The 12325-nt window shown below is 61.8% G+C and overlaps 1 protein-coding gene across 1 annotated transcript; it reads left to right on the top strand.

The window, feature by feature from the left end:
* The first annotated feature begins 8617 nt into the window (after positions 1–8617).
* On the top strand, positions 8618–10587 carry NXPH3 (neurexophilin 3). Its single transcript, XM_041465394.1, has 2 exons — positions 8618–8735; positions 9862–10587. The coding sequence occupies exons 1-2, from the start codon at positions 8679–8681 to the stop codon at positions 10585–10587; spliced, it is 783 nt and encodes a 260-aa protein (XP_041321328.1). The 5' UTR covers positions 8618–8678.
* Positions 10588–12325: the final 1738 nt, after the last annotated feature.

Here is a 12325-nt window from a genome sequence, read left to right as displayed (position 1 = left end):
AGCAGGGAAGGGAATCGGGGATGGAGCAGGGAATCCCGGGGGATCCTCGTGTTTTGGGGGGCTCCCCTTTCCCCCTTTCCCTGGGGGTCCCGTCCTGGCTCATTCCCGGGAATGTCCTCGGGGGTTGTCCCAGTTTTCCCTGAGGGAATTCTCTCCTTTCCCCGCTCCCCGGGGCGATAATTGGCTCTGGATTGATTGGAGCCGTTTCCTGGAAATGCCTCGGGGAATAAATCCTCCGGGATCGATGGATGCCCCGAGCGGTGCCCGGGAATTCTGCTGCCCTCAGCAGGACCCGAGCAGCCCCTCATGAATCCCTAATTCCTGCCAATTAATTAACCCTGCCAATTAACCCTGCCAATTAACCCCGCCCGACTCTCTGGGCTCGGATCCCTGGGAGTTCAGGGGGATGAATCCCGGATTTGGGCTGGGAGTGGGATTTGGGACTCCCCGTTCCACCCCAAACCGTTCCGTGATCCCGCCACAACCCGGAGGAGGCTCCGGCAGCTCCGGCGGCTCCCGGGGAAGATTCCAGAACCTCTGCTCCGTCCATCTGTCCTTCCCCGCAGGCAGAATTCCCAGCCCGGGGGCGGCGGGAGGGAGGATGGATGGGAAAGGCAGCTGGACACAGCCCCGGGCCGCGCTGGAGGTCCTGGAAGGAGCCCGAGGAGGAGGAGGAGGAGGAGGAGCAGATCCCCGTGCCAGGACATGGATATCCTTCCCAGCCGGCCCTGGAAGCTGGGAAAGCGCTCAGCTCTGTCCCAGCTGATCCCAGCTCATCCCAGCTCATCCCAGCTCATCCCTCTCCATCCCAGCTCATCCCAGTCCATCCCAGCTCCATCCCAGTTCCATCCCAGCTCTATCCCAGTTCCATCCCAGCTCCATCCCAGCTCCATCCCAGCTCATCCCAGCTCCAGCCCAGCTCATCCCAGCTCCATCCCAGTCCATCCCAGCTCCATCCCAGTTCCATCCCAGCTCTATCCCAGCTCTATCCCAGCTCATCCCAGCTCATCCCAGCTCCATCCCAGTTCATCCCAGTCCATCCCAGCTCTATCCCAGCTCTATCCCAGCTCATCCCAGCTCCATCCCAGCTCATCCCAGCTCATCCCAGCTCATCCCAGCTCCATCCCACCTCATCCCACCTCATCCCAGCTCATCCCAGCTCATCCCAGTTCCATCCCAGCTCATCTCAGTTCATCCCAGCTCATCCCAGCTCATCCCCGGGACATTCCCGCTCCTCATTCCTGCCCAAATCCGTCCCCTTTTCCCACCTGCCCCTATAGGATGGGCACGGAGAGGCTCTGGCAGCACCTGGATCAAAACCCGAGGTGAATCCAACAAAAAATCCCATTCCCATTGAAAATCCGGAGTGAATCCCAATAAAAATTCCATTCCCATTGAAAATCCTGAGTGAATCCCAATAAAAATCCCATTCCCATTGAAAATCCTGAGTGAATCTCAATTAAAATTCAATTCCCTCTGGAATTCCCGAGTGAATCCCAATCAGGTTCCCATTCCCTCTGGAATTCCTGAGTGAATCCCAATTAAAATTCATATCCCAAAACCATCCCAGAACATCCCAAAAACGTCCCAAAAACATCCCCAAAACACCATAAGGCATCCAAAGACGTTCTAAAAAAACATCCCAAAACATCCCAAAACCACCCCAGAAATATCTCAGCCCAGAGCCAGGCCGAGCCAGACCTCCCAAATGTCATCCCGGCCTTAATTAACCCGGCGTTAATTACGGAGCTCGGCCCCTCCTGCCCTCGCTGTCCCGCTGCCAAGGCCGGCTTTGGGATGAACACTCGGCTCCCGCGGGATCTCCCCCGTTTGTTTTTGTGGGATTTTTCTGCACATTCCGCCTTGGACGCCGATTTCCTTCCCTCCAGGATCCCGAAAATCTCCCGGATTGTCCCCGGCTGATTCCCAGCCCCGTTTCCCGGCCCTGCCGTTGGTTTTCCTTCCCCGTCCCGAGCTCCCAGATCCTGCTCCCGCATCCCAAAGGGTTCGGAGCAGCCGCGGGAATTTGGCCACCCCAAGTGTTGTCCCCTGGGACCCAAATCCCCCTGGAAAAACCCAAATCCTCCCTGGAGGGACCCAAATCCCCCCTGGAAGGACCCAAATCCCTCCTGGAAGGACCCAAATCCCCCCTGGAGGGACCCAAATCCCCCCTGGACCCCATTCCCGTGGCCAGAGCGGGCTGGAAAGCCGGGATCCAGCTGGGAATATCTGGGATGAGCCTTGGCCGAGCCAAGGGGCCCCTCCAGCCCCACCTGGGGACACTTTTGGGGACGTTTTTGGGGGCCTGTGGTGGCCACGACCCTGAGCCAGGAGGGGATCCCGGCCCTCAGCTCCCACTGGTGGAAACATCGGGAATTCTCTGGTGAAACGTCAGGAACTGGCTGATGAAACCTCGGGAATTACGTGGTGGAAAAATCAGGAATTCTCTGGTGAAACATCAGGAATTCACTGATCAAAACATTGGGAATTCACTGGTGAGACATCAGGAATTCACCGGGGAAAACATCGGGAACTCTCTGGTTGAAAACCTTGGGAATTTGCTGGTAGAAACATTGGGAATTGGCTGGGGGAAAAATCAGGAATTCACTGGGGGAAACGTCGGGAATTCAGTGGTGAGGACTTTGGGAATTCAGTGATGAGAACATTGGGAATTCAGTGGTGAGAACTTTGGGAATTCAGTGGTAAAACATCAGGAATTCGCTGGTAAAATGTTGGGAATTCAGTGGTAAAACATTGGGAACTGGCTGGTAAAACATCAGGAATTCTCTGGTGGAAAGCACCGGGAATTCTCTGGTGGAAAGTTCAGGAATTGGCTGTGCCTCCCGCCGGGAGCAGGGGCAGGAGAATCCCCCGATTGTGGGGACAGCAGCCCTGAGTCACATCCCGACCCTGAAAGGTCCCTTTGTCACATCCCGGCCCCGGCGCCGCCCGGCCGAGCCCGGGAATGCCGGGAGCCCCGGGAATGCCCCGGGAATGCCGGGAGCCGCCGGGGGGGCTCGGCCGGGGGGGCTCTGGGGGTCCCGAATCCCCCCGGAGCCGCTCCCGCGCCCCAGAAGTGCCCTGACACCCCAGGTGTTGGGGTGCCCGCCCAGGTTTTGGGGTGCCAGCCCAGATTTTGGGGTGCCTGCCCAGATTTTGGGGTGTCCACCCAGATTTTGGGGTGTCCACCCAAATTTTGGGGTGCCAGCCCAGATTTTGGGATTCTAGTCCAGATTTTGGGGTACCCACACAGATTTTTGGGGTGCCAGCCCAGATTTTGCTATTCTAGCCCAGATTTTGTGGTGCCCACCCAAATTTTGGGTGCCAGCCCAGATTTTTGCGGTGCCAGCCCATGTTTTGGGATTCTAGCCCAGATTTTGGGGTGCCAGCCCCCCATTCCCGGCCTGGATTTGGGACCGATCCCCCCGAAGGAACCTGCCCCTGCCCCAGCCCCCGCCTGGGATCCAGCCCCGCGGCTCCGGGATGAATTCCTGAATTCATTCCCACTTTCCCAGGGAGGTCTGGGATCCTTTCCCTCCCCTTCCCTCCCAGCTGGGCCCGGCTCGGGTTTCCCCCTTTCCGCATTCCCGGCCCCGGGGCCGCCGTTCCCACCGGGGGGAGCTCGGGAAGCTCGGCCTGGGCTGGGACGCGCGGATCCAGCCGGGATCCCGGGAAATCAGAGCCGGGATCGCCGGGAGAGGGGCGGGAAGGGCGCCGGTGGCTCCGGAAAAGCGGGAGAGGAGAGGCTGGGAAAGGGAATTGGAGACCTCGGGACAGAGGGAAAGGGGTGAGAGAGGGGGTGGGAAGAAAATCCCTGCGGTAATCAGGGGGAAATCCAGTGGAATTCCCACTGAAATGGGGGAAATCCAGTGAAATTCCCAGCGGAATGGGGAAATAAAGTGAAATTCCCACTGAAATGGGGAAATCCAGTGGAATGCCCACTGAAATGGGGAAAATCCAGTGGAATTCCCACTGAAATGGGGAGATTCCTGCTGGAACTGGAAGATTCCTGCTGGAATTGGGAGATTCCCGCTGGAATTGGAGAGATTTCCACTGGAATTAGGGAAATTTCCACTGGAATTGGGGAGATTCCTGCTGGAATTGGGAGATTCCTGCTGGAATTGAGAGATTCCTTCTGGAATTGGGAGATTCCCACTGGAATTCAGCTCCAGTGGTGCCAATTCCCTCAGCCCCAGCCCCACGGGGAGTGGGAAAAATGAGGAAAACTTCCCCAAAATCCATAAAATCCTGTGGGGAGGATGGACACCTCCAGAGCGATGACATCACCAGCCTGGAAAATCTCGGCCTCATGACCCATCCCGGGATTAATTGGATTAATTACCCGGGTTAATCACGGCTGAGTCAGCGCTGGACAGCGATTATCCCGATTTTTACCTGGAAAAACCATCCCTGGCTTCATCCCAGCACAGCTGGGGGGAGGAAGCTCGATTTTCCAGCCAGAAAAATTCCATTTTCTCCATGGAATTGGGGATTTTCCCTGCCCTGCTGGGGGGTCCTGTCAGCCCTGCTGCCCACCCAGAGGGTCCCCGATATTTTGATGTTTTTCCCAAAGAAAATCCCCGAGATTTTCCCTGAATTCCCAGCTCAGGGAGCTGCCAGGCCTCGGACAGATGTTTTCCATAAATAACCAAACAAGGAGCGCACGGGAACAGGGAAAGCAAATCCAATTAGGCTGGAGAAATTCTCTGGAAAAGGGCTGAGCTTTAATCGGCTCCATATCAAAATAACAGATTTTAACCCCAAATTCCGCTTTTTTTTCCAGACAAAACCTGGCTGGGACCGTGTCCCCGTCCCTCTCTCCCTAAATCTCAGTCCAGCCCCCTCATCCCAACCCTTTGGAAAAAAAAAACAGGAATATCTGAGCCAAAAAAAACATTTGAAAGGAAGGGGGAGAAAAGGGTTTTGTCGACAGAAGGGAGAACGCTCCAGAGTTCGCTCGATTTTCTCGGATAAAAATTGATTTTTCTCCTGCTGCTGGCTGGGATTTTGGCTCGGGATCGGGATCCCCTGGGACTGGGATTCGCAGCGTGGGTTTCGCTCAAATGGACAATTTGTTGCTTTAATTGGTTGAAACCTCAAAAGCCACAACAAGAGCAGCCGGGGAGCCGCGGGAGCCGATCCCGATCCCGATCCCGATCCCGATCCCGATCCCGATCCCTATCCTGCCCGGGGCTGGGAGGGGCTCCCCGCCCCCTCAAACCCCCCCGGATTTTGGCCCCCAGTGCCCCAAACCCAGCGGGGGACGCTGAGGAGGAGGCACGGGGAACGGGAGCAGGAATCAGGGGGAGACAGCTTGGAACGGGATGGAAAATGAAAAAAAAAATGGAAGATCCACAGAGAATTCCGCTGGGAGAGCCCGGGGCAGCCGGGATTGTCCCGGCTCCAGAGGCTGAGGGTGGGTTGTGCATCAGGGAGGAACCGGAGAAATGTGGGAACAGGAGAGACCCGGGAGATCAGGGAGGGAAGGAAACACGGCTGGGGATGGGATGGGATGGGATGGGATGGGATGGGATGGGATGGGATCAGTGGGATGGGATGGGATGGGATGGATGGGATGGGATCAATGGGATGGGATGGGATGGGATCCATGGGATGGATGGGATGGGATGGGATGGGATGGATGGGATGGATGGGATGGATGGGATGGGATGGATGGGATGAGGCCTCTCCCAACCTGGGGAAGGAGCAGAAACCCCCAAAAAGTGCCAGAATCATCCAATATTGTCCAGCTCCTTCCTTCCTTCCTTCCTTCCTTCGTTCCTTCCTTCCTTCCTTCCCTCCTCTCTCTCCCATTTTTCCCCAATATTCCTCACCGGAACAAGGCCTGGACGAGGGATGAGGCTCTGGAGATGGAATCCAGCTCCATTCTGGGGCAAAACCAGGAATTCTGCCCTGGAAGAGCCTTGCAGCCGCTTCCCTGGATTTTCCTCTCCCAGCTGCTTTTCCTGCCGCGGGATTCCCAGCACGGGCAGAGCTGGGGTGGCCAAAAGGCGGCAAAGGGAAGAGCAGAGCCCCGGAAAGGCAGAAATTCCCCCAAAATCCCGGGATCAACAAAGCCGGGCAGGAGGGAGGGGAGGCGCTGATCCATCCCATCCCCCACCCCTGCATCCCCCGGGGGCTCCGGGACCCCCAGAGCCCCCAAACCCCCCCGGGACCCTCAGTCCGGGTCACAACCAAAGGGGATGTCCAAAGGGTGGAAATTCTGGGATCAGCCTAGGAATTCTGGGGTCAGCTGGAAAATCTGGGGTTAGACTGGAAAACTTGGGATCAGCCAGGGAATTCTGGGATCATCTGGAACATTTGGGATCATCTGGAGCATTTGGGATCATCTGGAACATTTGGGATCAGCCAGGGAATTCTGGGATCATCTGGAACATTTGGGATCACCTGGAACATTTGGGATCAGCCTGGGAATTCTGGGATTATCTGGAACATTTGGGATCAGCCGTTCCCCCGGGCTCGGGCTGGGGTCAGGGGTCGCCGCCAGGGTGGGGAGAAGGAGCTCAGGGATCCGGGAATGTGCCCGGCCGCCATCCCCGGCATCCCAAAAAATCCACCTGGAGCTGCCTGGGATGAGTCCCCTGCACGGCTGAGCTGGCTCGGGAAAATCACAGAATTCCAGGGTGGTTTGGGGTTGGAAGGGCCTTAAATCCCATCCCGCTCCTGCCGCGGGGGCACCTCTGGCACTGCCAGGGGAGACCTCCTGGCCCCAGGAAATTCCCCAAATCTCCCTGCCCCCAGGAAATTCCCCAAATCCCCCCTGCCCCCAGGAAATTCCCATTCCCGGAGGTTCTCTCTCTCCCATCTCCCATCCCCAATTCCGCAGCTCCTCGTGAGGAAAACGCTTCCCAGAAGCGGAGCCGGGATTGGGGGGCGGCTCCGGGGGCTCTCCAGAGCCTCTCCCGGCCCCGTCTCCCTCCTTTCCCTCTCCCATCCCGAGGTTTCCCGGCAGGGCTGAGCCCCCCCCCGGTCCCGGCCGCTCTTCCCAGCGCCCGGTCCCGCTAGAGGGCAACAGAAAACCGGGAAAGCGGCGCCGGGAAAGGGCCTGGCAGCCCGGCCAGGGCTCCCCGGGCTCGGCTGCCACCCCCGCAGCACCAAACCCCCCCGGTGCTCCCTGATCCTTCCGGGATTCACCGGCCCTGGGTGGTTTCTGGAGGGATCCGTCGCTTTTTTGCTCCCAAAAAAAGCGCAGGAGCCGGGATCTGCTCTGGGATTAAGAAGGAGTGCGGGGTCAGGAAGGTTGGGGAAGGCTCCGAGGTCAAATCCCGCCTTTCCCTAAGGAATCCATTCCCGCTGAGGTGCCACATCCCCCTGTCCTCCCGTGTCCCCAAGTGCCACCGCGCCAGGGAAGCTGCTCGGGGAATCTGAGGTGCCACATCCCCCTGTGAGGTGCCACATCCCGTGTCCCCAAGTGCCACCGCGCCAGGGAAGCTGCTCGGGGAATAAAACCCCACCCGGCTCCCAGGAAATTCCTGCCCGAGGTGGGATTGCCAGCAGGATTCGGCTTTGCAAGGATTCCAGGAGGAGCCGAGCAGCGCTGCAGGAACCCAGCCTTGCTGCCCTTCCCAAAAATCCCCTTCCAGAGCCGCCCGGGGGTCTGGGGGGGCTCGGGGGCTCATCCTGCTGCACCCCGGGATCTCTGCAGGGAATTCGCTCCGTTTTTAGCTCCCAAAGCAGCTCAGGGAAAGGCGGGATGAGGGAGGGATGTGGAGAGGAGCACAAAGGGCTGTAAAGAAAAGGGATTTTCTCCTCAGGGCGGGAGAATGCCGGGTTTGATCCCAGTCCTGCCCACGGGAAGTTAATTCCCGGTATTCCAACTTCTCCTGAAAGGTGGGAAAAGGAGAACTGCTGCCCTCCATGGGCTAAAAGCCATCACAGATCCCAAACCTGCGGCCTCTGGCTCCTTTCTGAGGGATCCCTGCCATTCCTTTGTGGATAAACCGAGGGCTTTTGCCTTTCCCTGGGAGGGGGACGGGGCCGAGCCGCCCGCAGAGGGCGATGCCGGTGACAAGGACAGAGCCGGGGACCCCCGCGAGTCCCCCGTGTCCCCCCACCCAGTCCCTCCGGTTCTCCCAGTTCTGCTCCAGCCTGGGCCGGTTCTCCCGAGGGAGCGATGGGGACTTTGCCAGAGCCCGCTGAGCCCCCAGGGACCCCCCCAATCCCCCAGAGACCCCCTCGGGGGGCTCTGCTGGGCCGCGGGCACCAAAGGGTTACTCCGGAGGTGCCGCTCGGCCCCGGCACCTGGCGGGGGAGGCGGGAGCGGGGCTGGAGCGGGGCTGGAGCGAGCAGGGATGGAGCGAGCAGGGGATGGAGCGGAGTTTCCCTGAGCGGGCGGGGGAGCGGAGGGGCGGCCGAGGGGGCCGGGAGGCGGAGGGGCGGGCAGGGGGACATGGGAGGGGACAGCCAAGGGGACACGGGGACGGCAGCGGCCGCAGGTGAAGCCGCCGCGCCTCGCCCGGAGCGGCCCCGCGGGGCGGGAGCTGCCGGGGCCACCATGGGCCGGGGGGGGCCCTAGGGAGCCGCTTGGCAGGGGGACCCCCCCCTTCCCCTCGCTGACGCCGGAGGAGAAGGGAGGGAAAGACGGAAAAAGGAGGAAAATCCCAGCGAAACCCTCCCCAAAGCGGAGCCGCGGAGAAGGCGGCGGCGGCGGCTGGAAAATGCATCTTCCTCGGAGCTGCGTCCTCCTCCTCCTCCAGGGCAGCATCGCGCTGCTGGTGAGCGCCGGGAGGGCAGGGCAGGGGGGACGGGGGCTGCGGGAGCCGGGGGTCGCGCAGCCACGGGGATGGGGCGTGCGGGCAGCCGGCAGCGAGCCCCAAAGCCGTCCCCGCATCCCCGCCCGCCCCCGGGAAAAAAAAAAACGCGTCCCAAAACTTCTGTTATTTGACCGCGGGGAGCGGGCAGGGCTGGCGGGGAGAAGGCTCCGGATCAGCCCAGAAATCCGCACCCCCAGCCCCGGGAGGGCTCGGGCAGAGCTGGGGCCGGGCCGGCTCCGGGCTCCGCTTCCCGGCGCTTCCTCTGCTTCCCGCTGCCTCCTCGGCCAGGTCAGCCCCGGGGTGCCCGCGGCTTTTGTGGGTCCCCCAGCCCCGGGCGATGAGGCTGCAGCCCCCCCGGGTGCTCCCAGCCCCCCCGGCAGCCCCTGGATGTGGCGGTTTGGGGGTTCCGGGGGGCGCAGCCGGCAGAGGAGCCCGGGGCAGCTCCCCGGGTGACAACTCCGCTCTGCTGTCCCTTGTCGTGCGTCCTCCCCCTGCCCCGGGTGTCCCCTGGGGGCACAGGGGGTGCAGGAGCTGCGCCCCGAGCCGGCAGAGAGCGAAGCGGAGCCATCCCGGCTCCTCGCAGCCATTCCCGGAGCGCCGGGAGGGAGGAGAGCGGGAGATGCCGCTGCCCGAGGGGAAACACGGAACAGAACGAAGGGGAAAGGGGGGAGCGAGGCTGGGGAAGGGGCTGGGCAGGGGGGACACTGGGGAAGGGGCTGGCAGGGCTGGGTGACACTGAGGAAGGGGCTGGCAGGGCTTGGTGGCCCAGGGGAAGGGGCTGGCAGGGCTGGGTGACACTGGGGAAGGGGCTGGGCAGGGGTGACCGTGGAGAAGGGGCGTGCGGCAGGGGGGGACACTGAGGACGACTGAGGAAGGGGCTGGCAGGGCTCGGTGACCATGAGGAAGGGGCTGGCAGGGCTGGGTGACACTGGGGAAGGGGCTGGCAGGGCTCGGTGGCCCAGGGGAAGGGGCTGGCAGGGCTGGGTGACACTGGGGAAGGGGCTGGCAGGGCTCGGTGACCCTGAGGAAGGGGCTGGCAGGGCTCGGTGCCGCCCCCAGCCCGCAGCTCCTCCATGCCCCCGCCCAGGTGTTCTGCGCTCCAGAGGAACCCGGCAAAGCAGCGGATCCAGGCGAGCCCCGGGCCCGCGGCAGAGCCCCCAAGCTGCTGGAGCTGCTCTCCCCAAAGCCCCTCCCGAGCCTGAGCCCGGCCCCGCCGCACAGCCGGACCCCGCCGGGGCCGGGCAGCGGCTCCCGGGGGCTCGGGGCAGCCCTGGAGAACCGGGCCGGGCGGGACCCGGGCCCGCGGGCACAGCGGGAGCCGCGGCCGGCCCCGAGCGGGCTGCAGAAGCTTTTCGGCTGGGGAGACTTTTACTCCAACATCAAGACGGTGAAGCTGAACCTGCTGATCACGGGCAAGGTGGTGGATCACGGCAACGGCAGCGTCAACGTCTTCTTCCAGCACAACTCCACGGGCCACGGCAACATCTCCGTGAGCCTCGTGCCGCCCAGCAAGGCCGTGCAGTTCGACCTGGAGCAGCAAATCTTCATCGAGGCCAAGGAGTCCAAGGTGTTCAACTGCCGAGTGGAGTCGGAGCAGGTGGCCCGGGCCAGGAAAACCTCGCTGTGCACCTTCGACCCGGCCAAGACGTGCTCGCAGGAGCACACGCAGAGCCGCGCCGCCTGGCTGTGCTCGCAGCCCTTCCGCGCCGTGTGCGTGTACATCACCTTCTACAGCAGCGACTACCGCCTGGTGCAGAAGGTGTGTCCCGACTACAACAACCACAGCCGCCGGCCCTACTTCCCCTCGGGATGAGCCCCGGGCTGCGATTCCCGGGCTGCGATTCCCGGGATTCCCCGGGCTGCCATTCCCGAGATTCCCCGGGCAGCGATTCTCGGGCTGCGATTCCTGGGGCAGCAATTCCCGCCATTCCCGGGCAGCGATTTCTGGGCAGAGATTCCCGGAATTCTCCGGGTTGCGATTCCCGGGATTCCCCGGACAGAGATTCCCAGGCAGCGATTCCGGGGACAGCAATTCCTGCCATTCCCGGGCAGCAATTCCCGGGCCACGATTCCTGGGCAGCAATTCTTGGGATTCCCGGAGCCACGATTCCCGGGCAGAGATTCCCGGGGCAGCGCTTCCCAGGCAGCGATTCCCGGGATTCCCTGGCCATGATTCCCGGGGTTCTGCAGGCACCGGGGGCGGGGGGAAGGGATGGGGGTGGCTTTGGAGCAGGGAATGCTCCCTGGAAACCGCAGGTGTGGGAGGAAGAGGAGAATCTCCCGTTTTCCCCGGCGGGAAGAGCGGCAGCGGCAGCCCCGGGGTCAGCAGAGGCCGGGATGGGGAGCGAGGGCTGGATTTGGGATGCGGAACAGGACCGAGAGCCACGGCCGGGACTCGAGTCCCTCAGTGCAATAAGGGATCGGCCTGGACTGGGTTGGTCATTCCTAAAGAGGGCTCCGGAGGAAGGGTCGCAGCCCCTGGAGACCGGGAAGAGCTCGGGAAAGGGGGAAAAGCCACCTGGAGGTGCCACTGTCCCTGGGCACCCCCCAGATCCCGGCTCTGCAGGAGCTGGGGGGGAGTTCTCCCATCCCAAAGGCTCCCGGGATGGGCAGAGGGGGCTCGGGGGCTCGGAGCTGCATTCCCGGGAGGAGCAATCCCGGCGGAGCGGGCCCGGTGTGCGGGCACAGCGAGGGATCCACCGGCTCCCGCGGGGGCTCATTCACGCCCTGCTTCCCCTCCCGGATCCCTGCCCGGATCCCAGTCCCGATCCCTGCCTGGATCCCAGTCCCGATCCCTGCCCAGTCCCCACCCCTGCCCCGCTCCCGGTGCCGCCGTTCCCGGGCAGAGGGGTGGGATCGGGAGCAGCTCAGGGCCGGGATTTCATTCCCAGGGAAGGAACGGGAATGCCCCGCGCCGCCCCGGGCAGGGAATAAAGAGCTCACGGTAGCACCGAGGCAGAGCCGGAGTTTTTTGTGGAAGTGTCGGCAGGGAGAGGGAAAACAAAGCCTGGGGGTGGGAATGATGGGCACGATCCAGGCCCGAATCCAGCTCCTTCCTGGGAATGGGCTCCACCTTTGGGCTGCCAGGACCTGGGCTCCCAGACTCCCTTTATGTGGGCATTCCCAATTTCCTCCCCTTCCCCAGGAATCCAAACCTCAGGCTCCCATTTTTGTGGTATTCCCAATTTCCTCCCCTTCCCCAGACATCTGGTTTCAGTCTCTCACCTATTTGGGCATTCCCAGCTCCCGGGTATTCCCAATCTCCTCCCCTTCTCAGCCATCCAAATTTCAGGCTCCTATTTTTGGGGCATTCCCAACCTCCTCCCCTTCCCAGCCATCCAAACTTCCGTCTCCCACTTCCCCTGGCACATTCCCTCCTCCAGAAAAGACCAAAAAAAGCCACTTCCCTTCTCTTTCCCCCCACATTCCCTGAATCCAGAGCACCAGGCCAACTCCAAAAATTCCTTCCCACCCTCACAGGACAGGCCCTGCCCCGGAGCAGGGTTTGTACTTCCCAAAATTTGTTTATTCCCAAAATAAATCCCTTCTCC

Source organism: Pyrgilauda ruficollis, unplaced genomic scaffold, assembly GCF_017590135.1.
Source record: "Pyrgilauda ruficollis isolate IOZ18807 unplaced genomic scaffold, ASM1759013v1 scaffold189, whole genome shotgun sequence".
NCBI lineage: Eukaryota > Metazoa > Chordata > Aves > Passeriformes > Passeridae > Pyrgilauda > Pyrgilauda ruficollis.
This window is presented reverse-complemented; position numbering and strand designations above follow the sequence as displayed.